This window comes from Lycium ferocissimum, chromosome 8 (genome assembly GCF_029784015.1).
Source record: "Lycium ferocissimum isolate CSIRO_LF1 chromosome 8, AGI_CSIRO_Lferr_CH_V1, whole genome shotgun sequence".
Lineage (NCBI taxonomy): Eukaryota > Viridiplantae > Streptophyta > Magnoliopsida > Solanales > Solanaceae > Lycium > Lycium ferocissimum.
This window is the reverse complement of record NC_081349.1, coordinates 39,344,587-39,370,106: the sequence shown is the minus strand read 5'-3', so window position 1 is coordinate 39,370,106 and position 25,520 is coordinate 39,344,587. Positions and strand designations below refer to the sequence as shown.

The window sequence follows — 25,520 nt, the reverse complement described above, 5'->3', positions numbered from 1 at the left end:
AACTACATACAAATCTATTGGCCATACAGAAGTGACAAAGGACTTTAATTGGCAGCAAACTAGTTAACGGGGTTGTTGATGCAAGAAGAGTGTGTTAAAAAAGGAGACTACAAGGGATAAAAGTATAGTTACCAAAAGTGCCAAGAAGGTAGTCGAAATTATCCAAAAACTCAAAATATATAAAAGGGAAAAAGAGGAACACACACACACCAAAAAAAAAAAAAAAAAACATAGCCGCCGTGTACGGAGGTTATCTTCCCTCCAAACCAACGCCACCACCAATATTCATATCCACAAACCCTAATGTAAACCCTAATCACCTTAGCAACCTCTATTCATTATGCAACCATTCTTCTCACCGTTTTCCAAAAATAAACTCACAAGGTAGAGTTGAACCTGTAGATATCAACAAACTTTAAAAAGCGTTACTTCATAGCTACTTAGACTTTTTGTTCGGGTTGAGTTAGTCCGGAAAAGGGTACATATGGGTGAGTCTTTGTAATGGGGTCACCGTTTTAATTGATCAATAAGAAGTTACACTAGGAATTTAAATAAACATTTTTTAAAATTCAGTATTGACCTTAGTCAAAGGGTATAAGTGAGCAAAAATATAATCAGAGAGTTAATTTTAGCAAAATAGATAGACGAAGGACAATCTTTTTTAGTTTCTCGATGTAGGGTATCCAATTGGGGCTCAAGTAATCCGGATTCGCACCGTGTAAGGCCCATTCGAAAAAGCGTCATGTCAAAAAAAATTTCATACTCAGAGTTCGAACCTAAAATCTGATTAAGAGAAGAGCATCTTCATCTGTTACACCACATCTTTTGGTGGAGACGACGGACATATTTAGACCTTTTTCGATAATCCAAGGGCATTTTTGGTACTTTGCCGCATATAAAAGGGGAAAAAGAGGAAGAAAAAAAAAACCAAAAAAGAAAAACATGGCAGTTGTGGCCACGGTGCACGGCGGTTATCTTCCCTCCAAATTCCGCCACAAAACACTCTCTGAAATCAAAGCAACGCCGCCAATATTTATCTCCACAAACCCTAAAGACATAAACCCTAATCACCTTAAAAACCTCTATTCATTATGCAACCATTCTTCTCACCGTTTTCCAAAACTAAACTCAGAAGGTAGAGTTGAGCCTGTAGATATCAACAAGCTCAAAAAAGCGTTACTTCACAGCTACGTCGTCGTTTCGGTGTTTACGCGACCCGAATTCGCACCGGATTTGGTTCAGTCTCGGGTCGGGTCGGGTTTAACGGGTATTGGTGGAGATTGGATTGGTAAAGTGGTGCCGGTGACGCCGGGTAATGGAGAATTGGTTGGTTTTGGACGTGCTGTTTCTGATTGTGGATTGACTGCTGCTATCTATGATGTTATGGTTAGATTAATGGCTGATTTATTGTTGTGTTATTATTTTTATGTGTGAAATTAGTTGAATTTGTTGCTTGCAGTTTAGTACTCCCTCCGTCCCCGTCCCATTTTAACTGTTGTTTTAGCTCAAAATATATGTAGCTTTAGGAATTTGCGACTAAAGTTGATAATGGTTTCCAATTGGCATAATACATAAATAGGCCTCTCTCTCTCTCTCTCTCTCTCTCTCTGTCTCTCTCTCTCTCTCTCTGTGCATAAGTAGGCTCTCTCTCTCTCTCTCTCTCTCTCTCTCTCTCTCTCTCTCTCTCTCTCTCTCTCTCTCTCTCTCGACAGGTGTGTCGTCGTATAAAGTTGAATAAGTAAACACAAATGCTGACGTGGCATTTACGTGGCCCTCCAATAATTATGTGCCATGTCAGTGCCCCGTCAGCATTTTTGTTTACTTGTTCAACTTTATACAAGTTGAGGTGCCTACTTGTACACACCAAAAGCTTAAGGGCATACTTCCCAATTGAGGCCAAGTTTAAGGGCCTATTTATGTATTATGTCTTTCCAATTATACTCTTAACATTAAAGAAGTATGCAGAATATTTAAGAGGAAAAATCAGTCAACCTTTGTTCGATAGGGGTAGCTTAGTAAATTATACCTTGTATTTATTGCTTTTCTTAATGGACGTGTAAAAGGTTAAAATGGGACGGAGGGAGTAAAAACAAGATCTTTATCTGGAACCTGTGTTATTAAGCAATGTGTAGTACTGAAAACCAGACACACCCCGGGTAAAAGGTGGACGGTTGCCATAGACTCGGTGAATTTATGGGGGAGATTTTGGGGCACGTGAACTCATGGTCGCTCCGCAGAATTAGATATTTTATCTACATATTTTCTAAAGTTGGTATAATAGGTTGAATGGGGCACTTGGTTGAAGGTTGAGTTATTTAGCAAGAGGAATTGGGATCAATTGTGCCACTTGATACGGTTTTTCCTCCTTTTTTAACAGTGCACCCATGTACTAGAAATCCTAAATCCGCCTCTGGCCATAGTTTGATGGGATTCGAGAAAGGGATTTCAACTATTTTGGAATTGAGAAGTTGATATAATATTATTTAGTATAGAAAGTTAGAGCACTTTTTAGAACGTTTGAAGGAGTAGCTCCTTTCCTATAAAATTTGCTCCAGTTGTTGTCAATGCTACTTTAGATTGCTGACATGCATCTTTGTGAATTTGAAAGATTGAGATTTATTTTGGGAGTGACATACGTGCAGGATGCAACTCACCTTTTATCTTTCTCTTGAACATATCTCTTCAAAATTAATAGCATCTACCCTTTCCGAGGAAGCACTACCATTGAGTGTTGAAAGGTTTTTGTTCTTCTTTTACTTTTTATGTTTATCAGTTGTTTACTGGAACTAAACATGATTATGTTTTATGCCTTGGATCTATCAATTTGCCATTTTTTATTTCTAATGATCGGTGAATATATTGATTTATCTAACAAGTACTTATTTCTTGTTTTCAAGTTTGGTTCTGTTGTTCAATATATGTCTTCGCATATCATTTTGTTGGTCATTATTTTGGTACTTTAAAGTACAAAGTGTTAATATTTTTTTGTTCTCTTGAGGTTTAATAAATAACTTTGAGAAAAACATATATGATACTGCACTAGAAGAAATTCTCAATAAATCTTGATGGTATGTTGATCTTGAGCGTAAACTTGGGTTTGAATTTGATAGAGATGATGATGCACTTAACTTATAAAACGAGTATGCAAGAAGGGTTGGTTTTGTTACTTACAAAAATACGTGAACACGAATAAGAAATTAGATATGTGCCGTCAATAAAGATTATGTGTTTCGTCAAAAAAAGATTTTGGAGAATATCATAAACGGTGTAGATTAAAAATCCACGAAAAGGAATTAGAATTAGATGTCAAGCACACATTGTTGTTTTGCATTAATCATTCGAAAGTATCATATTGTTAAGGTTGTTGCTCCACCTTTGATGGTTCACATGTTGCTATCTCATAGAATGATAAATGAAATGCAAGCTCATAAAATTTATTTGACTGAACATGCTGGATTTGCTTAAAGCTATATTTGGTTTTGTGAGTTTCAAGCGAGTGGTTAAGTAAATTTTGCGTAATACTAAGAAATCAGAGGAATTATTTTCGAATAAAACGATAAAAAACGTTGTAATAAGGAGAAACATGTAATTTGCTTACTTGTGAGACTACATAATTCTGGTTTCTCCTTATTTCTTAGCTTTTTGTCGTTTTGTTCAAAGATAAATCTTCTGATCTTACTCACTATAACCTAAATTTATACGATTATTGCTCGGAGACTTGTAAAATCAAAAGTAGCTGGAGACAATCTTATGTCAAATCACATTCAGGAGCTTGTACTTCACTTATCCTTCAATGAGATAGTAATATGTGAGCCATTGACAGATTGAATAAGAAGATGATTATCTTATATGTCAACATTAGTAATATGATTCAAAGAGACTCGGACACCCGGTGCTTAATCAAAAAAAACATTAGTAATATGATACTTCCCGAATGGTCAACGCGTAACAATAGTTTGAGTTTGACATTTAATTCTAGTTTATATCTGTTGATTTTTAACTTTATTTCTTCTTTTATCATCTCCACCGAAAGCTTCTTTGAAATACGTAATCTTTCTTGACATCATATAACCTAATTTCCTATTCGTGTTCAAGTATTCTTTATGAATACTAAAACCAATACTTCTTGCATACTCATTATAAAAGTTATTACATTTGCGTCGCTGTTAAGTTCAAGACCAAGTTTAAGCTCAAGATCACATACTCTTCAGACTTATTTTGTCGAACATCTGTGCATTATGCATGCTAAAGTTACCATTTAACTTTACTTCATCAAAAAAAAAGTTACCATTTAACTTTAAAAGAAGAAAAAAAGCAAGTTAATACTTTGGACTTTACAGTACCATGACAAACATTTATCAAGATGCATATTGAACAATAAAATCGAATCGACAAATAATCTAATATCATATTAAAAGCACGAAGGGCCTTAGAAATGTTGATTGAACTTTTTGCCCTTCATTAAAAGACTATCATAGACAAAATTGTCATTTACTATTTTCCTCAAATTATTATTTAATTATTTTTATAATATTTCACCTATTTTATTTTTCGGAAAAGTAAAAAAATCGACTGTTATTTTTGGAGTCCTTTTTGACTTTCGTAACACTGCCTTAAATAATTTTAACTTAGGCAATGTTGTCAAAGTCAAAAAGGACTCCAAAAATAATGGTCGGTTTTTTTACTTCTCCAAAAAATAAAATAGGTGAAATATTATAAAGATAATTAAATAGTAATTTGAGGAAAAATACTGAATGACAATTTTGTCTATGCTAGAGTCTTTTAATGAAGGACAAAAAGTTCAATCAACATTTCTAAGGTCCTTAGTGCTTTTAATATAATATAAAATATAGAAAGATTATGCAAGTAGGATTTGGCATAATCAAGCAGAAATTTCAATGGTTTTATTTATCTAAAGTCCACTCTTTTTATAACGTGATTTTGTTTTAGGTTATGCATTCATTTATTGGCATCATTTTTGCTAAGATATATGATTGAATTTTGAGCCCACAATCGAATTATTTTTCTAAAACTAAATTTTCCATTGACAAAATTATCATTTAATTATTTTTTAATATTCAGAACTTTGAAATCATATTTTTGTCTCCTAAGATGATACATCTATAATTACAAGCGTTATATAACCAACTTAACTGAATTGTTTATCTTTATAGGTTCGAGGATATTCAATTATTATGTAATAATATTTTTGGTCATTAAATGAATCATCTGTTTGACGTTATTTTTTTTGTTTTACATAATTCGTTCTTCTTGTATACAATATCTTAAATTGACGCGACAAACGCATGCAACGCACGTACACTAATCTAGTATAAATATGTCCACTCGATGATTAGAAATGAAAACTTACCAGATTCAATGTATTGTCTAAAGACATAAATTAGAATATGTTAAAAGTATTAGAAGAAGACAAGCCTTTCAGTTGTCAATTGTAGACTAGGTCACTCTTGTTCAAAGTGGTTGAGGGAGTTCTCTCCACACCACTAGGTCATGAGTTCAAGGCTGGTACAAAAAGGAAAAAGATGAGAAAAAAGTTGTCAATTGTAGACTTTTTGTTTTGCCGGGTTTCCCCTTTCCTGGAAGAGGTAAAAAATGGTGGCTTTTGGAAAGTAGATATATTCAATAGAAAGGTAAAAGACGGGTGCATCCTGTACAAATGTCACTGTCTCGGCTTTTAAAATTCACGACGACACATGTCAGATGCTAAATTTGCATCACAACTACTAGAGTAATTTTTCATGGAGCGGATCTGCTCCTTGTTTGAAGGGTACTTGGGGGATGCCTTAAAGTTAACTGCAAAAGTAGCAACAATAAGTACATTTGAGATCCTTGATTAAACACTAGCCTGTAAGGAAATAAAAAAAGAGATCTTTGTTATTCGGGATTTATCTAAATTTTCCCATTTACTTCTTTTTGGTATATATGATCCAATACCATGGGATATATAATCTATGGAGTATTCATGTGATTGTGCTTCAGTAATTTGCAGGTCATCCCTTCACTACGAAGAAGAGGCATTGGCAGGAAGATAGTTCAAAGGATACTAAGGTTGCCATGTTTTGTTTTCATTATATTCTGATAGGCACATATAGTCAGAGGCACACATTGTAGATGTATAATGCTTGCACGAGTTCTCTTTTTGACCCTTTTACTCGATGTTCATGAAGCTCAATTTGCTGGCAGGATTCTTGCCAACAGAGACATATATGACATAGCAGCCCTCTGTTCTGATCAAGAGAAGTGAGTTCATTACTTTTCAGGCAGCAAAACTTCACTCTTTTGGCAGTTTTTGTTTCCTTAAAATTTGTTATGCTGAAATAAGATGCGCTGTCTTTTACTCATTCAAGCAACCACTTTAATGGACTAAGAGATATTTTATGTAGATTCAATTATTAATTTCTTTTGCCATGCTTTATGTCTTTGTTGCATGAATATGTGTAAGCTAACAATTCTGGCATACAATGCGGACATCCTTGCAAAACTGGTCCTTGAATTCTTAATAGATATTCTTCCATGTTGGAGCCTTTTGTCTGATAAATTGTCCTATATGTTCATGTATAATCAAGAAAATCTTTCCTGCTGTTATTTTGAAGGAGAAACTTCTATGCTCACAATTTTTTACCATATATTCCCCTAGGCTGTTTTTCAGAGCATGCGGATTTGGAGATGATGTATTGGCATCCACTACAATGATGTATACTAGGTCTACTGCTACCCCCTCAGAGGGTGAGCAGATGGTAACATGTGCTGGTAGAAAGCTTTTACTAGTTCCATCAGTAAGCGGGAACCTTAAAATATAATCTCTATTTTCACGATCAAGTAATGCCAATAGAGTGGAAATTTCTTCATGTAATTTCCATGAGACTTCAATTGCAATCATCGCTGGAGTGTTGTATATTAGTTTCATTTGGAGAGCTTCCTTGTCCTCCCTCTTCCTGTGCCATTCTTTGGATTTTATCATTTCAAGTATCTAAAGAAATGCATCATAATGGCTGTGAATGCAAAACGTCCGGGCCAAGACAAAGTTGGACAGAAGAAAGAGTGGAGAAGCTAAAGCTGGAAGGTGATGGATGCTGCTTGGATAGGGCTGAATTATTTCAAATCTGTCATTTTCCAGATGTTTTCAATGTGTACAGTAAAATCTCTATTCTTAGGTGTAGTATGGGGTATTATTGTAATTGCAGTACATGCTTTGAACGAATAGATATTGCACTTTCTTGTGGATCCTGAAATCATTCTTTTTTACGCTTTATTTTGCTAACGTTAGACTGTTATTCTGATTCCTGTCTAGCTGAGATGGTAATACAGGGAAAAAGTTGCAGGATTAGTCTTAAATGAAAATAATTTGAAGTCATTTAGCATAAAACTAACAGTGATGCAGCATAGCTGCACCTTTTTCTCCTTCATCACTTCTTGAGAAAGAAGTTTTGAGCAGCCACAAATTCTCTCACCTTTTGAATCAATATAGAGGAGAGCTTTGCATGAAATGAGAAAATATGGGATAGGCCTGCCTGATTTCCACTAGGGCTCCTACATAGATCATCCCCGTCGAAGGGAATGCAAATCCAGTTTGAAAAACTAACTTCTCGATGCTTGTTGACACTTCTGAATCAGTTCTCCAAGATTTGGTCCTCCACGTCAATGTTTAATGTAGAGAGCATGTTTTCTCGAAGAGAAGCTCCCCGCTGAGACTGTGATTTTGAAAGAAATTCTGGCCAAGTGCTTAGGGATTATGAGGCTTCAACGAAAATTGAAGAAGTGGAGAGCTTTCAATTGCGAGAAAAGAACTAGTGCACAGCTCAGGGATTTGTTTCTCTCAATCAGATGCAGGCTCAGGTATGCACTTAAGCAAGCTTTTACCTCAGAATCATCAAGAACTTTAGTAGTCTTTTTCAATTCGTTATTTTCTTTTACCAAAATCATGCTGGCATGCTCGTGAGAAATGAGTTTTTGACTTTTAATGACTTTTGGTTTACCAGGCAATAACGAAATTGCGGATCACAGCAGCTTGGATGACAAATATACACCTGCCTCGGCTTACCAGCAACCACAATCTCCAGCCCCTTCTCGAATGTGGTAGGTAAAGCACAGCCAAACCTCCAGTATTGCCATTTCCTAGAAATATTCCTACCCATCATTTGGTGCACCGAGCTACACATGAGCAGCTGGACAAATATTCCTACCCATCAGTTGGCGCACCGAGCTACACATGAGCAGCTGAACAAAGCTATCAGCCATCACCTGCTCCACCACTCTCCAATGTTGGTTATATTCCAAGTTCAAACCTCCATCCCCAAAACAGACAAACACGCCAAGTACTATTATGCCACAACCTGGAGTAGCAGCAGCACAAAGTGTAGACCTGGTTTTGGAATGGGAACTAGTGCTGGCGCATTAGCCGCTGGTACTGTACTATTTGCGGATGATTTCATGTTTGGTTTTGTCTCCCCGGTGGTTTTGATGATTTTATCTAGGTTCGGCACAAAGTTGTTTATGCTCCACGTGTCTTTGATAAGCGTGCCGATGTTTTACATGTACGAGCACATTAGTGTTCTGAGGATGAAGTTTCATTCTATAAAGAGCTTTACATCTTCCTTTATGTATGACCTTGAGTTAGCAGAATATGACCAACTTGAATAAGATGGCATATACCAATCTCAAGGCACTCTTTCGAAATTTACTTTACAGAACTTGCATTCCAAGACCATCAAAGAATCATTCAACAATTATCACAAATGTTTTCATCTTTCCTTCACGGGCAAATGGATGCAATTCTCGACTATTGATTAGTCTTTCCTATGTGCTTATGCACATTAGATCACGAGTTAATTTCATCAAACTGAAAACCAAACGTGCAGCCTTCAAAGTCGAGATACAGATGAGAAGCACATAGGATAGAAATGTAATGTGCAGCGAAATGTATCTGAAAACAAACATCTCGAAAATCAAAAGGGTTGACAAATTTGCTTGGCATATCAACTATATCAAAGTCACTAATCTTGTTACAAACTCCCAAATTTAAGTAGCATTCAGATACATCAATGTTTTTACTCCTAGTCGCTTTATCCACAAAAAGAAGGTATCAGTTATGGTGCCATGATCAAGAATCAGTATCTGAATCAGATTCTGTCTCGGACTCCGGTTGAAAAGGATTTAATCTATTTGTATTGGCTTCTAAAGGAGGAAGCCCATCACCATCATCACTTGAATCTTCATTCTCTGCGATTTGGTGACTGTGTGATAGTAGATCTTGCTTTGAACTCTCTACTGCTATGGATTTGAAGATCTCTGGCCTGCGTAAAAAGTTCATGGAGCATTAAGCTACTTGAAAATGATATGTGTTTCTTATGTTATGCTTTTTCTTTTTCTTTTTGGGGTGTGTGTGGGGTTTGGGTTGTGGTGTGTGTGTGTGGGGGGGGGGGGGGGGGGGGAGAACAGTAAGCAGTGGTATGACCCTCCAAAATAGCACCTTTTCTCCAAAAGAAAATTCTTGCCTACAAAATAGATACACGTGCCCATTATGAAGCCAGGATTTTATAGCGAGAAAGCGTTTTTTGGCTTGGGAAGGGGGAGTTTCATAGAAATTTACTAACTATTTTGCATATATCAACTAGGAAATATACGAAATCATGCATCTACCTAAATTAGCACATTGAAATACAAATGTCAAGGGAGCAACCAATGCCAAGTATAATCATCTCTTCTTCGACCTCTTTTCCTGTGCGGAGGGGGAGGAAGTAATGAGCCAAAAACTTTTAGGGGGCAATACATACAGTGAGGACTAGTTACTGGGAGAGCCTTAACGTCATAAGCTGAATGACATATACTGTAAGTGGTCGTTTGGTTCAAGGTATAAGGTGGGTTATCCCAGCGCTAATTTTTATACCACGTTTGGTATAAGGTATAAAATAATCCCGGAATAAATTTATACCTTGTACCAAACGTGGTATAAAAATTAGCGCTGGAATAGCCCACCTTATACCTTCTTAACCCACTTATACTGGGATTATTTTATACCATCTTTTAGATGGTATAAAATAATCCCACTATATGGGATAAATTAGTCCCGGGATTATAATCCCGGGACTATTTCGACTAGCAACCAAACGACCCCTAACAGAATGAACTGAGAATGACTTAGCGAAAATAGGTCCAGATCTCCTAAAATGGACGACATAGAAGTGCATAAATTCAAAATTACTGGATCCCTACAGCACACACGAGAGTGAAAGTACAAAAATCATGTAAGAAATAGGAGATCACTTCAATTCACCATGCCAGGAGGCTCCACCAGTCAGAGGAACATCAAAATGATCAATCTTCAATTTCTATTTTAAATAAATGATCACAAGATGGAATTAAACATAGGACTTTGAGAGCAGTTTTAGAAGTCATTCTTTAAAGAGATCATTTAAGTGGACTTGTTTAGCCAAAGAACCCTTTTCTTTCCTCCTAAGAACTGATTTATGAACAAATCAATCAGCCAGGCCATAGTAAAAGATTAGTTCGGTTCAGCTATATGAATCCACTATCAAATCCACTTTGTCAAAGACCATTTCATTCTGATCTAGAGAACAAATATTAAACAAAAAAACGAAAGGTAAAAAAAAAAAAAAAACAGTTCTATGAATATTAGGTTCTCACCATTCTGGAGACTTTTGAAGCACGCGAACTTGTTCATAATAAAGGACTTTTGTAACAACACATCCCACTTTTCTGCCTGATTCAACAGCTTCCTCTCGCCCGCTCTCATCAACCACAACAAAGTTTCCTATTCATTTAGTTGAAAAAGAAAAACAGTGAACTGAAAGAAAGCCACTTTATGTCATTTTCTCACATATTCAATGACAAAAAATGAGCATTACTAAATCAACAGCTAGATGGAAAAAATCACAAATTCTAGAGGATTATATATCAAACCTCGTTTAATCCACATGCTCTTCTGGAATTTAGCTGGAAATATTGCTAATGAATGCTCACCTTTGGCATCCATTACCTTCACAATAAGAAAAATTGAATTGAGACCAAGAAGCTCACATCCAGATTCAAAAAATAGAACTCTTAAACAGATACCAAAGAATCAACATGAACTTACAGTATGATATAATGACATTTGAGACCAAGAAGCTTAAACCCAAATCAAAAGAGAACACATCATAACGCAGATATCAAAGAAAGAACAGGAACTTAAAATAGGAAATATTGGCTTTTGAGACCAAGAAACTCATACCCAGATAAAATAAAATGAGCTCTTAAACAGATACCAAAGAATGGAAGCGAACTTACATTAGGATATATTGATATTTGAGACCAAAAAACTCTCAAACCAAAACCAAAATAATGCATTATACTGCAGATATTTTAAAATGAACATGAATTTACATTTGGAAAAAATGAATTTTCAGTTCAAAAAACTCATACAAATTACACCAGATGGATTATGAAACAGATACCAAAGAATGAACGGGACTTACAGTCTGATATATTGAAACTTGAGACCAAAAAACTCTCAAACCCAAATCAAAATAATGGATTGTAACACAGGTATTCAAGAAATAACATGAATACAACAGGAAATACTGAATTTTGAGACCGAAAAGCTCATACCCAGATTAAACAAAAAAATAATGAATTCTTAAACAGATACCAAAGAATAACACGAACTTACAGTAGGAAAAAACCCAAACCAAAACAATGCATTGTAACACAGATATTAAACAAATAACACGAATACAATAGGAAATATTGAATTTTGAGACCGAAAAGCTCATAACCAGATTGAAAAAAAGAATTCTTAAACATATATTGAAGAAAGAACACTAACCTACAATAGGATATATTGAAATCTGAAACCAAAAAACTCAAACCCAAATCACAATAATACATTGTAACTCAGAAATTAAGAAAGAACATGAATTTACAATTGGAAAATTGAATCTTGAGTTACGAAAGCTCACACTCAGATTGATAAAATGAATAGTAAAGCAGGTATTAAAGATATAACACTAATACAATGGGAAAAAATGGATCTTGAGAATGGAAAGCTCATACACAGATCAAACTAATGAAATTATAAAGAGATATTTAAGGAAAGTAGAAGAATTTACAGTGAAATTTCCATACTTCAATAAGATTGGAACCTCAAAGGTACACGAATTTACAATAGGAAAATTTGAAAACTGAGGCCAAAAAGCTCAAACATAAATCAAAATAATGCATTGTAACACAGATATTAAACAAATAACACGAATACAATAAGAAATATTGAATTTTGAGACAGTAAAGCTCATACTCAGATTAAAATAAATGAATTGTAAGCGATATATTAATGAAAGAAGAAGAATAATTTACAATGAACATTTCATATTTGAAGCTGAAAAATGGCATTTGAAAAGCTGAATTTTTGTCTGGACAAAAGTTGAAACTTTGTTAGTGCAAAAAAAAAAAAAGAACTCATCTTCAAAAACTAACCAAGAAATCATTCCAATGCATAACCAAACAGTTTGAAAAAAGGAAGAAAAAAAAAACTCATGTTAAAACAGATATCAAAGAAGGAACATAAACTTAAAATAGGAAAAACTGAATCTTGAGACCAAAAGCTGAAACCCAGATTCAGAAAATGAATTAGTAAACAGATACCAAAGAACGAACACGAACTTACAGTAGCATATACTGATATTTGAGACCAAAAATGTAAACCCAAAACCAAAATAATGCATGTAACGCATATACTAAATAAAGAACATCACTGTACAGTAAAAATTGAATCTTGAAATAAATGAATATTTTAAAAGAAGAATTTAGAGTGGATACTTGAATAAGGTTGGAACCTCTAAGGTCAACAACCTGCATTATGCTTTGACCCTTTTCAAGGCTAAAATTGTCTTCCTCAATTGCCCTTTTCAAATTCTTTCTTCCTCCTCCCATGGCTATTGGAACCACTCTCTAAACCCTAAAACCCTTCACAATTATCTTTTTTAACCAATTAGCTTCAGATTAATTTTTGTCATTTCTTACATGCGCGGGGTATCAAATAAAACTAATCATATCTAGTTTATATTATGATTATGACAAATGTAATTACTTATAAATTGTCATTCTTCTAGAGATTTGGAGATCATTTGATTTCTCTTTATAAGTCAATTTCTAATACTCCCATACATAAAAAAATTAAAGGATGTCAAAATATTCTTTAACACGTTTTTTTTTTAAGAAAGAAAAGAAAAAAGAAGGAAGCTTTAATATCTAAGTTTTCCCCCCTTCGTTTTCTTTCTTTTAATTCATTGAAAAAAACTATATTAGTATTTAAATTTTTCTAAATTTTACTCCTATCTTAATTCCTTTTTTTTTGGTAACTAATATTTGTATTAATACCAAAGGAATAATTACAAAACGACCAAGCTTAAACACGACTTGCTTAGTCTCGTAGGGTTCACCCCTAACGCTTAATACTCTATTGTCGAAAACTAACTACTACAAACATCTACTATCTAGGACTCTAGTAGGTAGTAACTTGCACTAGAACACTTATCATAAGACGTCGAACTCACAATGTGTCGGCCATGTTTCTTGTTGGAGGAGCTCTAACATTGCATATACACGCTATTTTTCTTTGGCTACTGCTCCCATTGCTTTTCTACTTTTTCAAAGATTCTCGTGTTTCTTTCCCACCAAATAGCATATAAACTGCGGATAGACCATTACGAACATTGAGCCCGCATAGTTTTCCTTTAGTGATCCGTAACATAGTTTGATATTGAAGTAGCCAAGTTGTCGCCAGCGGCCACCGGATTTGTAACCATTGCATAAGTCTCTTCCACACCATTGGGTATATGGACATTCATGAAACAAATGATCTCTCGTATCGTTGGCATTGTGACATAATTGACAGATCGGGTCCACTTGGATTTTCCACTTTCTCAGTCTGTCTGACGTAAGGAGCCTGTTTTGGATTTGCAGCCACATGATGAAAATAGTCTTAGGCCTAGCTGCGTTTTGACAGAGCAGGTTTCTCCATGGAACTCTGGGATGATCTCCAAGCAGTTGAAGATACCAGTGTTTGGTCAAGCCTCTTGTTGCGGTTGATGTTTGATGGACAGCTTGTAAATACTCTCTAGTTCCTAATATCTTCCTCACCATCCAACTTGCTTGTTGAGGGATGTTAATATCCTCCAATCTTTGCCCTTTGAGATAATAAACATGAACCCATTTTATCCGTAGCTTATCTTGTTTATGTGCCAAGTCCCGAGTTTTTGTGATAGCGACCTTGTTCCATGTTTTCAAGTTTATCAAATTCATCCCCATTTGCCTTTGGAAGGCACATCCCGTCCCATGACACTAAGGCTTTTTTGGTGATTGAGTTAACCCCGACCATATAAAGCTTCGACAATAAGCATTGATAGCCTTGATTACTTTGGCAGGTAAAACAAATAAGTGAGCCCAATAAGACTGAACACCAAAAATAACTGATTTCACCAATTGGATCCGTCCTGCATATGATAATTTTTTTGCTGTCCAGGATGAGATTCTTGTTACCACCTTCTCGATTAGCGGTTGCCATTGGAGGATGCTCAGTTTCTTGGTTGTGAGGGGTACTCCCAGGTATTTGAAAGGTAGCTCTCCTAGCCCATATCCTAGATAGTGGCTGATCCTTTGAGATTCAGCTGAGTCCAGACCTCCTATGTACACTGAGCTTTTAGCCAAGTTGGGTTGCAACCCAGATGCCCTTGAGAACCTGATAAACTTGTCTTGCAATTTTGTAATGCTTCTGAGATCAGCCTTAGCAAATAGGAGCAAATCGTCTGCAAAACATAGGTGAGTGATACCTAGTTTCGCATATCTTGGGTGAAATTTGAAAGATTTGTCCTCTTTTAGCTCGGCCAAGCTCCCGCCGAGGTATTCCATTGCGATAGTAAAGAGATACGGAGATATGGGTCTCCTTGTCGCGATCCCTTGCGACCTCGAAAGGGTGGAGATGGTTCTCCATTAATGAGAATAGAGTAGTTGACCGTAGTGACGCAACCAAGGATCCAATCCAGAAATCTCTTAGGAAAACCCAGACCCTCCATGACCTGTTGCAAATATGGCCATTCAACAGAATCGTAAGCCTTTTGCAGATCAACCTTTATCATACATCTAGGTGTGATGTGCTTTCTAGAGTAGGACTTTACAAGTTCATGGGCTAGTATGACACTATCAGCTATCTTCCTGCCAGGGATGAAACCAGATTGGGCATGAGAGATAATAGCAAAATCACTTTTTGTAATCTGTTAGCCAAAACCTTTGCTATCAATTTATATAGAACAGTGCAAAGACGTGATAGGTCGGTACTCCTTAATAGTGTTGGATTTGGTACTTTAGGTAGCAAGGTTATGGCTGTACAGTTTACAGCTTTGAGCAGTTTCCCTGTGCTAAAAAATTCTAATACAGCTTCATTTACCTCCTTGTTGATCACATGCCATGCTTTTTTAAAAAACAACGCATTAAAACTGTTATATCCCGCGTTTTGTATAATCGGATAATTCAAGACAATCGCGGGAAGACAATAAGCAAGGCCACATTTTATTTTGTTTGGCATATGAGCTGCTTGTGAAAAAGTTAGAAGTGGAATTAATGAGGAAGGTCAAGGGCATAAAGGGAAATTCGCAATATGACTCGTGGGATTATGGAAGAAGGACGAAGGGCAAAGTTGGAAGTTGGAAAATTTGTTTTCATGAATTACAAGAACTAGCCCAAAATATAAGTGGGCTTGAATATTTTGTTAGGAAAATTTAGGCCCAACCGGCCATAAGGTATGGGCTAGGCCCAAAATTAATTCATGCATGGTATTAAATAAGATGACTAAGTCATCTCTATCATAACAATTTCTAGAATTTTCAAGAAAAGAAGAACAAAACAAGAAAGGAGAAAATCTAGAGGCAATTCGGCCAAGAGAAAAATTCCAAGAAAAATTGACAAAAATTTCTTTGAAAATCATTTCCTACCAATTCAAGGGTCCCTAGCAAGGTGGAGTGGTTTTTGGAGCAAGAGGAACACCTATTTCTATAAGTTGGAATCTCTGCTCAAGTGAAGAATTGAAGAAAAGGTGAGGTTTGACTCTTCTTGCATGTTATGGATGATTTTGCATGTGTAGTGTGTAAGAAAATGGATGAAATTCATGGAAGAGAAAAAAAGATGGTGTGGCCGTGTATATATATATATGTGTGTGTGTGTAGAAATCATGTTCTAATTAATTTATCTAGTGTTTGGTTACTATTGTTGTGAATACTATATTGATAATGGAAATTGAATGAGTTTGGAGAGAACGGGGTTGTGTGTGTGCATGATATGGCCGTGTAGTGTGTGGTGTGTACGTGGCCGTGTATACTTGATGTATAGTCATGTATGTTGGTGAGTTGTGAAAGAATAATGAGCGAGTTGTAATTAACATCTTAGTCGTTGTGAAGTAGATGTTATATCGCAAATAAAGACTTGATAAGTTTGGTGAAGTATTGGCAATTGGAAGATTGTGTATATTGAAAAATAATGTTCTTGCATGGATAGCATGTAATGATATTAGTATGATGTTGATGGAATATATATTATAAGGTTGCTATTGTGTTCATCGAAGACGGAAGGTTATGAAGAAAGTAGTAAATTGAGATCATGCATTTTGAATGGAGTATGTGAATTGCTAGTGTAATTATTGAGTTATGTTAATAGTTTGGCCGGGTTTGAATTCCCGATTGTGGTTGATGAGAAATTTGGCTATATTGAATGTTGAGGATCGTATATTTACAAAGGAAGTGTCTTCGAAATTTCGGTAGCCAAGTGCTTCCTTAAGATTTTAACTCTAAGAATCCTAATAAGAGTTTTGGTAAACATGACCAATTTGCAGATTTTGACGAGATTGCGACGTGAATTTGGAATAGCAAAGGGAGCGGAAAGAGGTATGTAAGGTTTCCCCTTCCTTTCTTGGCATGTCTTAGATGTAGTAGGCTGGAATACGTACCCTGGGGACAATCCCTTTCCTAGAAATTCGAGATTAAAAATAGTTACTATTCATTCAGTAAGATTGAACCAAAAATGTATGAACTGTGAAAAAATGCCTAAATATCCTAGAACTTGCAAGGATAAGACCCGATTACCCTAAGACCTTCATAAGTAACGTCATGACACGTATTATATGTAAGTTGTGTACGCCACCTCATTTGACTCGAGGTGGGCCCACTGTGCCCGGATTTTCTTTAGTGCCTTGTTTATTAAACGATAAGTGTTGTAACTACTTTAATGAGAATACTTCTAGGACGATAATGATAACGACGATGTAAAGGAAAGAACATGGCTATGGTAAGTATGACAAGAAGGATTCTATGACTAAGAGCCTTAAGTCAAAAGTCTAACGAGTGCATGAAAATGTTAAGCTAGTTCTTGATCTTTAATTCTATTCCTTAGTTATGAAACTATATTCTAAAGATTTCAAAGCACAGACTAACACATAGATGATGTCCATGATTCCACTCCCTGTTTTCTTTTAATGTTATATTCCACGGACAGTCTCGCCTTATAAATGTTCCTTAAAGTGAGGCACCGCAGAGTCGATGGTGGGGCAAACCCAATGGTGGGGCAAACCCAATGACGGGGCAAACCTCAGCCAGAACGCTGAGTCCCAAAGTGGGAGATGAGCGTAAGGCTTGTCTTAGGCGAATCCCGCATTGGTTTAGGCTAATCCCGCATTGGTCTAGGCTAATCCCGCATTGGTTCAGGCTAATCCCGCATCGGCTAAAGTTACCCCGGACACGGGAGGCCCGGACGCGGGCTAACGCTGTTATGTACTTCAGACAGATTATGTACGTATATAAAAGGAAAAGGTAAGTATGCGTGGTATCGAAGCGCGGGGCCCTTACATATACAGGTTACTCTCTTACCTCTTTATATGATCTATGACCTCATAACATTGCATTTCTTACTCTTCGTTCTTGATGATGTTTTCATGCCTTACATACTCGGTACACTATTCGTGCGCGTCCCTTCTTGTGACGCACGTTTATGCCGCGCGAGTCGTGACGGGCGGATTGGATCCTTAGGAGCTCTGCCGTAGCTTGACTTGACGCTCCGGTTGTTCGGAGCCTCACTTCGTGGTACTCTTTTGTGTATATATTTTCGGGCACGACAATTATTCGGCCCTTTCTATGTATAAGTGTACCATGTCTAGAGGCTCGTGAAACGGATATGTACGATCGGTTGTACACGGTTAAATATGTGGTATTTTGGCATCTTAATGTTCTTTGTATGAAGCGGCAATGAAAGCTAAACACGGTCTATGTTTATAATGACGCTGCTAATGTTAATGCTCAGTTCAAAAAAAAAAAAGAAAAAAAAAACTGCACTGTTTATGTGACTTGTTAAGAGGTGCAGGTAAAATGATAAGTAAGGGGTGCTCGGTACAAGTATCGGGTTCCCGTCACGGCCCCTAGTTGGGTCGTGACAGAATCCACCCCAGGTGCTTTGTCGTCTCCAATGTCACCTAATGCAGCATATATTTCCTGAGTTGTGATGTCTGAGCATAAGTCTATTTGTTGCTGATGGGTGAGGCTAGGCCACTTTTCTCGTTGTAAGCGGGTTCACGGCTTCCAGGCGATGGGGGCGACGGTACCCATAAGCGACTTGTAGAAGGAAATGATCTCATGTTGTATAGCAGCTGGTTCATGTAAAGTAGGTCCAGCAAGGCTAGTTAGCACATTTATTTGCTTTCTTTGTTTCCTGTCCTTTATCACAACTGAAAAGTATTTGTTATTGCCATCCCCCAACTTTATCCAGGTGGCTCTGGATTTCTGTTGTAAAATCTTTTCTTCGATGAGGGACCATTTTTCTAGTTGTTGTAAAGTGACATGTTCTACGTCAGCTAGTTGATCATCATAATTTTGTGCCATTTTTTCTTGGACACTCTTCAGTTGTGCTCTAGCAGTGTTAATTTTTTCTGTGACCCCTTTGTATTCTTCATTGTTCAGTTTCTTGAAAGGCAGTGGAGTTCTTTCAGTCTTTGCCAAACCATTCTCATTTTGCTACTGTTGGTTTGGTTCCTCCACCCCTCTGCAACTATGGTTAGAAAATTTGAGTGCTCTGCCCATACATTGAAAAACTTGAAGGAGACTTTGATGTTCGGATTATCTAACTTCATGGATAAAATCATGGGGGAATGATCTGAGATATGGGGTTGTTTAAAGTCCACTACTAGATGCCCAAATTGAGCCATCCAATCTGCATTTCCCATAGCTCTATCAAGTCTACTGCAGATTCTATCACCTCCCTTCTGCTTATTGGTCCGTGTATAGTACTCTCCTCTCCAAGACACCTCCGTCAACGTGAGTTTCTGCACACATTCCTGGAAATCATGCACCTCAGAATTAGAAACAGGTGCACCTTGTAGTCTGTCTTGAGCACATAGGACTGCATTAAAATCCCCCCACAATAACCAGGGGGTGGTCATTTGTTGAGAGATTATATTTAGCTGTGCCCATAGTTCTTTCCTTTGCTCTATAGTGTTATAAGCATAGACAATAGTCATACAACAAGTAAAACCAGTATGTCTACACAGTAGTTTGACATGTATAAGTTGAGCTGATCTTTCCATTAACGTCACCTGGTAAGAAGTTTCATCCCACATTAACCATACCCTGCCATTGTGAGCATGGTCATAGTTAGTTATACTACTCCATGTGGGAGCCACTTTACTCAAGATTTTTTCTGCTTTACTCTCTTTTACCCTTGTTTCCACTATTCCCGCTAACTTGATTCTTTGTTCCTTCAGGTAAAGGCTCAATTCTTTCTGCTTATAGACTTTGTTGAGCCCCCTAATGTTCCACACGAGCAAACTCATTGGGATATTTGAAATCCTCCCCCTTCACCTGAGGGAAGAAAATTAGCAGTCACATGGTCACTCTCCATTTCCTGTTTCCCGATGGCTACGGCGAGTTTTGTTGTCTTGCACTAATTCCTTGTTGTGCAGGTGAGGTAGTTGACTGCTGAGCTTGTTGGTCACTTTGGTGTAGAATTGGTCTCTTATCTACCCTTGGTTGATCCAATGGAGTATTAATTTGCTCTTTATCATGTGTATCATGTAGCCCTGCTGGTTCCTATCTTAATTCCTCTTAATACTAAAAATGATTTTCTTATCTTTCATCTAAATAAAAAAAGATTAACAACACTAAGTTTAAAAATATTTATTGTTCAAATCAAATTCAAAATATAAGCGCACTCAATTCAAAAATTAACTACACTCAATGTTATTGTACTGCTTATAAATATGCCAAATTTTTCCGATTTTCTAATAATTTATGACTTGGTTAAATTTTATTGCCCGCTAGATATATATACTATCCGAGCATGAGTTCAATATTGGATAATAACAAAAATATCAAAGATGGTGATAATAATAAAAAGCCCAAATCATACATAGTATATCGATTTAACAAAAAGTTAATGGTCACCTTGTTTCTCAATACAATGTACCAGGGACAAATACTTTATAAAATCAACAAAAACAATCATACAAATACAAATCATCAAATAGCTTTTCGAGGAAACTCAATATCATAATTATATAATTTGACTCTTACTAATTTACGAAAGTTGAGATCGTACCAAGAAAAAGAAAGAAAAAAAAAAAAGATAGTGATTTTCTGAGAATATTTATCTTTTAATTCAATTTTCTTTTTATCTTTTGTTTAAATTAAAAAACTAATTAATCAAAGTTTAATCTAACAATTTGAATTCAAAATTAGCATATCAATTACATCATACATTTATATTTTTCTAAATTAGTCAAGTGGCTTTTTCTTAAAGCGCCAGCGCGCGTATATCACGATTGACTACCTTTCTTTTATAATCAAGTCTTATTACCCCCTGCCCTGCCCCTCTTATATTGGATTATATCAATTTTCTTTTATAATATTTTTTTAGCTTTATTTTACTACTTCAATTCTGTGTTCTTATCAATACACAATAGATAGAGTTCTTTTTTCATATATTAAAATTTTTATATAAAGTTTCTCCTCTCAAATTCAAATAGTAGATCTACCCTTCATATTTATTTATTTTCGTAAATTTTAGATTTTTTTTTTTACTTTTTCCTTTTTATTTTTTGGATTTGACAATAGCATATTTTAAAACATTTTCATCTGGCATTTTATGATCTTTCCACTTGATTTAGTGCGGCGTATTCAATAAAAAACCTCTATAAAAATTTAAGAAAAATGAATTTTAGTCATCAAATAAATATTATGCTCCTTGTTTTCTTAACGAAAATGAACTCAATAAGAAAATTTGATCCATGTATATTTTTATAAAGTTCTTTTTATTCGTATGCTTCTTTTCTCTTTTCGTTCTTTGTATTAGCTATTAGTACTAAGTTATTATTTCTGGCAACTTGACTTAGCTACATTGAAATATTCTCCTATTAAAAATGTTATTAATTTTGTTATTGGAAAGTCCAATAAAAGATATTTGCCTTCAAACTACAATAAAATTTGGTGGCTTAAGATGACAATCACTACAAGAAAAGATTAATAAATGTTTTGAAAGGAAACTGTGATAGCAAAATTTTGAGATTATAATTATTTATATGCAGGGGCGGATCTAGTCATTGCCCAGGGTGTTCACCCGAACACCCTGGGCAAAAAATTACAGTATATATTTAGGGTAAATTTTTTGTGTTCATGTACATATATTAACTTTTGAACACCCTAAACAAATGCAAAAAGCTAGCTCAAGTGGTTCAATTATTTTTCCGAACACCCTGAGTGAAAATTCTGGATCCGCCACTGTTTATATGTATCCATGAAGATATAATGTTTGAAATTTTTTTATGTATAATAGCTAGGTAACTACTCATGTAAAACATGTTGATAATTTAAATTTTAATTAAGTGGTCTTTAAAATGGATTAGGATTTCAAATAACATTCTAAATTCTCATCTTAAAATGCATTTAGACATTGAAACATCAATTAAAAAACTTGTAAGTTAGTATCAATTCGATACATAATCTTTCTAACTTCCTTAAAGGTAGAGGCACCATGAATAATTTTTCTAAAAATATGTAAAAGGATAAACTTCAAACTTCCTCATTATATCCAACAAAATCTTCTAAAATAATAAACTATGAAATACTACAATTATAAGTTATTCTTTATAAGAGAGTGAGACGTAATCACACTTATGTTGATATAGAATTAAAATCATCCCGGTAGAAGCAAGGTTGACAAGGCACAACACATAATAATACATTACATAAAATAAAGTTTTAATTCGATATTTGAACATAAAACAAAACAACAATTACCAATCAACTTCTTCAAAATCCTGTGTCATGAACACTTTGAAAACCAAAAATCAAGAAAAAGGTGATAGAGAACATCTTAACGATTAAGATGTTAAACATCATAAATTTAACAATTAGAAGAATACAACCTCCGATATTTGATGCTAGCTAGTGAGACAATTTCCAACTCACCGAAATGTGGTCACCAAATTAGTGTAGCTTGTGAATATCTTGAAATTATAAAGTTAAAAAAAAGTTCGAAGAGAAATAACATTGCTAATAAAATCAAAATATCAAGTATCCTGCAATGAAAAAGTGATAATAACAACTATTTTATATAGTCTATTTGATTTAGAAATCCAACAAAAAAATAATAAATTTTAAAAGCATAAAATATTTAAATATAATGTACTTACGTCGTAAGTTTCATACGTTGCTTTATCATAACCTTATGAATCTGCAATTGATGAAGATATAATAGTCAGTATTGATAGTCTCGCGTGCTATAACCAGAAAAATTAATAACAGAGACACAGTGAATTAATTGATCAATAAATAAATAAATAAATCATTGTATATACACATATTTAAAACTCATTGTAGAATTGCAAATCAAGCAAACAACTAATTCCTATAATTTATAAAGCAACGAAAATGCACAATTTACCATGAACTTATAAAATTTTGATACTAAAAGTTTTACATTTTAACAACTCAAAAGAACACCAAAATAGGGACGACTTTTGCTCATGTAAGCCACATTTCAGATGGGAGAAACTCAGTTTTTCATTGTCAGAACTTGCTTATGAAAATTTCTTATTGAGAATTTTACATCCTATCATGAAAACATAGCAACAACTTCCACAAAACCACATCAACACATGCTTTGCAAGTGCTTGTGGAATATATTTTGAAAGACTCAAGAATGTGAGGTGTAAAATACTCATACGAATTAAATCTAATAGGATGCGATGCAGAAAAACCTAAGGTAACTATATATACATGTAGAATTAAATCTAAAAGGACTGTATAACATACTTTATAATTCAAGAAAATGGATTGTATGGCTTCTCCGGATCTTGACGTTGCTATAATCGCATACACAAACCTTCAAATTCAATGACATCGTAATAACGGATATTTCGTTGATGACATCAGTTTTCATAGCTATATTTTGCAATATATGTTTGATCTGGTGTGCACTTCAATATTTTCAACTTGATCTAACTATATATACATGGGCTTCTAATTGAAAATTATCCGTGATAAGGGTTGAAGTTAAATATTTTGAATTCAAACTCAGTTTATTTGAATACGTCTTTTGCTATTTTCAAGTGGCAAAGAATCCTATATGGCCTTGTGTTGTAGTTTTCCAGCTTTTAATTTGAATTTCAGTTGCTATTTTCAAGTGGGTAAGACTCCTAGTCTTACCAACTTGACTTATTTGAATTTTGTTCTTTTACTCTTTAAATAAGTATAAACAATTTTATTTTTTCAGTTTCATGTATATATGTTCCTTGATTTTTTTTTCTTTTCGAAACACTATGGTAGAATTCAAATCCAAAATATTTAATAGATGGAATCAAATTAGAAAATTTTATCTTTCAATATAATTTTAAGAAAACATGCTCTATGTTTTTATCTCAATTTGAAAAATCTTTATCTTTCATTTAAATTCAAATATTTTTAATCTTAGTTCTATTATGTTTATCTATTAACTCAAATTTATTTTTTTAATCCAAATTCAAAAAGTTTATTACAATTTTATTGAGTTTTTCCTAATTTTCGAAAATAAAAATTCTCATTAATTTACTTTTTAAAATACATTTCACCCTTACGGGTAAATATTTTTTAATGCTTAGGTTCAAATTTTCAAATCACGCAAGCTCAAATAACAACATAAGTAGCTTTTATCCTTCCAAAGATACTTATCTTCAAATTCAATTTAGTTTGAAAACTTATTTTATTTCTTTCTATTCAACCAAAATACATGTTCTTAGTGCTTATCTCCTAATTCAAATTTAAAACTTTTAACTTTTAAATTTGCTTTGTCCTAATTCTCATTAACTTTGTCTTAAATTTTCCAAGTGGCTTATTATTAGCTTGCCACTTGGCTTAATCACATTGCTTATACCTCTCCTATTTTATATATATAGATATAGATATAGATATAGATATTACAGTTATTATGAAGAATAAAACCGAAGCAACTAACGATTTCTGTTTTTTCATTTTTAATTAAGTACGGGAGTCATACTTTTTTTTTTTTTTTAAATCTTCGGTTTCATTCATACATTAAGTTATTATTACATATTTTTAAAACAAATTCTTCTAAAAATCCTGGTGACTTATGTTGTCAATTATATGGGTGTCAATAGTTTTGGTGAGCCGGTTATTTTATGAATTTTATGCCATAGCAATTATTTGGTCTCTTTATTTTGTATTACTATAAAGTTAGACATGTCTACAAAAATAAGGAACATGAAAAATGGTTAGAATAGAGATTCATCTCACTATTTTGCAATAGTGTGAAAAAATTAAATAAAAATGAAAAACCTAAATCACACAAGTAAAAAAATATTACAATCGAGATAGGATTAAAGAACTGACTCGATTAAGATTAAACATTCAATTAAATGAAATGTAAATTGTACGCGAAGACAAATACCAAATATCTTATGCACTTAATGCTTAAGATCGTCAGAATACTTTTCAACATGTTACTTAATATACTAAAACTAATTTAATTTTAATAGAATAAGTTTTAAAGTTAGGAACTTTGGGTGTTAATTACGTGATAGCTTGTAATTAATTTTATCACCCACTTTTATCACGAGAATTTTGATAATTTCATTAAATACATTTGATTCTGATACTCTAAACTGAATTTAGATAAATCTTGTTGCTTAAAGGTTCATCCGCCACCGAACATATATTTGATACTAGGAGAAGTGCAGAGCCCAACATGTGTGTGCAATTTTATATTTCTACGATTGTAAGAATCTTTTAGCATATTTCAATGTATTTCTCAAAAGTAATATATGAAAAATAATATAAGATAGCATTACACAATCATTGATGTATTATTGTACTTATTATGTTCTTAATGACCGTGAAAAAAGGCGCGCGATAGTTAAAATGAGATTGACGAAGTGTAAATTTCGAGTCGTATTTTTCTGTAATTTTTTAAATCTATTTTCT

General features: G+C 34.5%; 3 protein-coding genes across 3 annotated transcripts; 1 reads left to right on the top strand and 2 right to left on the bottom strand.

Annotated features, from left to right (window-relative positions):
- The first annotated feature begins 870 nt into the window (after nucleotides 1-870).
- LOC132068416 (GCN5-related N-acetyltransferase 3, chloroplastic) lies at nucleotides 871-7,301 on the top strand. Its single transcript, XM_059461989.1, has 4 exons — nucleotides 871-1,386; nucleotides 6,011-6,069; nucleotides 6,205-6,261; nucleotides 6,659-7,301. Exons 1-4 carry the CDS (start codon nucleotides 943-945, stop codon nucleotides 6,819-6,821), a joined length of 723 nt encoding a protein of 240 aa, XP_059317972.1. The 5' UTR covers nucleotides 871-942; the 3' UTR covers nucleotides 6,822-7,301.
- A 1,807-nt stretch (nucleotides 7,302-9,108) lies between these two features.
- Nucleotides 9,109-12,948, bottom strand: LOC132068415 (uncharacterized). Its single transcript, XM_059461988.1, has 4 exons — nucleotides 12,835-12,948; nucleotides 10,942-11,017; nucleotides 10,666-10,792; nucleotides 9,109-9,314 (listed from the first exon to the last, which is right to left on the bottom strand). Exons 1-4 carry the CDS (start codon nucleotides 12,946-12,948, stop codon nucleotides 9,122-9,124), a joined length of 510 nt encoding a protein of 169 aa, XP_059317971.1. The 3' UTR covers nucleotides 9,109-9,121.
- Nucleotides 12,949-14,358: 1,410 nt separating this feature from the next.
- On the bottom strand, nucleotides 14,359-18,932 carry LOC132066340 (uncharacterized). The gene is made up of 4 exons (XM_059459665.1): nucleotides 18,656-18,932; nucleotides 15,377-15,483; nucleotides 15,083-15,287; nucleotides 14,359-14,822 (listed from the first exon to the last, which is right to left on the bottom strand). Exons 1-4 carry the CDS (start codon nucleotides 18,930-18,932, stop codon nucleotides 14,359-14,361), a joined length of 1,053 nt encoding a protein of 350 aa, XP_059315648.1.
- Nucleotides 18,933-25,520: the final 6,588 nt, after the last annotated feature.

What these genes read in the sequence shown, in the direction of transcription:
- LOC132068416 (XM_059461989.1), top strand. Translation starts at nt 943, where the DNA reads ATGGCAGTTGTGGCCACGGTGCACGGCGGTTATCTTCCCTCCAAATTC. An exon ending in CTGCTATCTATGATGTTATG is followed by an intron (nt 1,387 to 6,010) that starts GTTAGATTAATG and finishes AGTAATTTGCAG; the next exon opens with GTCATCCCTTCACTACGAAG. An exon ending in CTCTGTTCTGATCAAGAGAA is followed by an intron (nt 6,262 to 6,658) that starts GTGAGTTCATTA and finishes ATATTCCCCTAG; the next exon opens with GCTGTTTTTCAGAGCATGCG.
- LOC132066340 (XM_059459665.1), bottom strand. Translation starts at nt 18,932, where the DNA reads ATGGCACAAAATTATGATGATCAACTAGCTGACGTAGAACATGTCACT. An exon ending in CCATAACCTTGCTACCTAAA is followed by an intron (nt 15,288 to 15,376) that starts GTACCAAATCCA and finishes TTTGGCTAACAG; the next exon opens with ATTACAAAAAGTGATTTTGC. An exon ending in TTTGCAACAGGTCATGGAGG is followed by an intron (nt 14,823 to 15,082) that starts GTCTGGGTTTTC and finishes TATGTTTTGCAG; the next exon opens with ACGATTTGCTCCTATTTGCT.
- LOC132068415 (XM_059461988.1), bottom strand. Translation starts at nt 12,948, where the DNA reads ATGGGAGGAGGAAGAAAGAATTTGAAAAGGGCAATTGAGGAAGACAAT. An exon ending in GAGCATGTGGATTAAACGAG is followed by an intron (nt 10,793 to 10,941) that starts GTTTGATATATA and finishes CTAAATGAATAG; the next exon opens with GAAACTTTGTTGTGGTTGAT. An exon ending in CTTCAAAAGTCTCCAGAATG is followed by an intron (nt 9,315 to 10,665) that starts GTGAGAACCTAA and finishes CTTTTTACGCAG; the next exon opens with GCCAGAGATCTTCAAATCCA.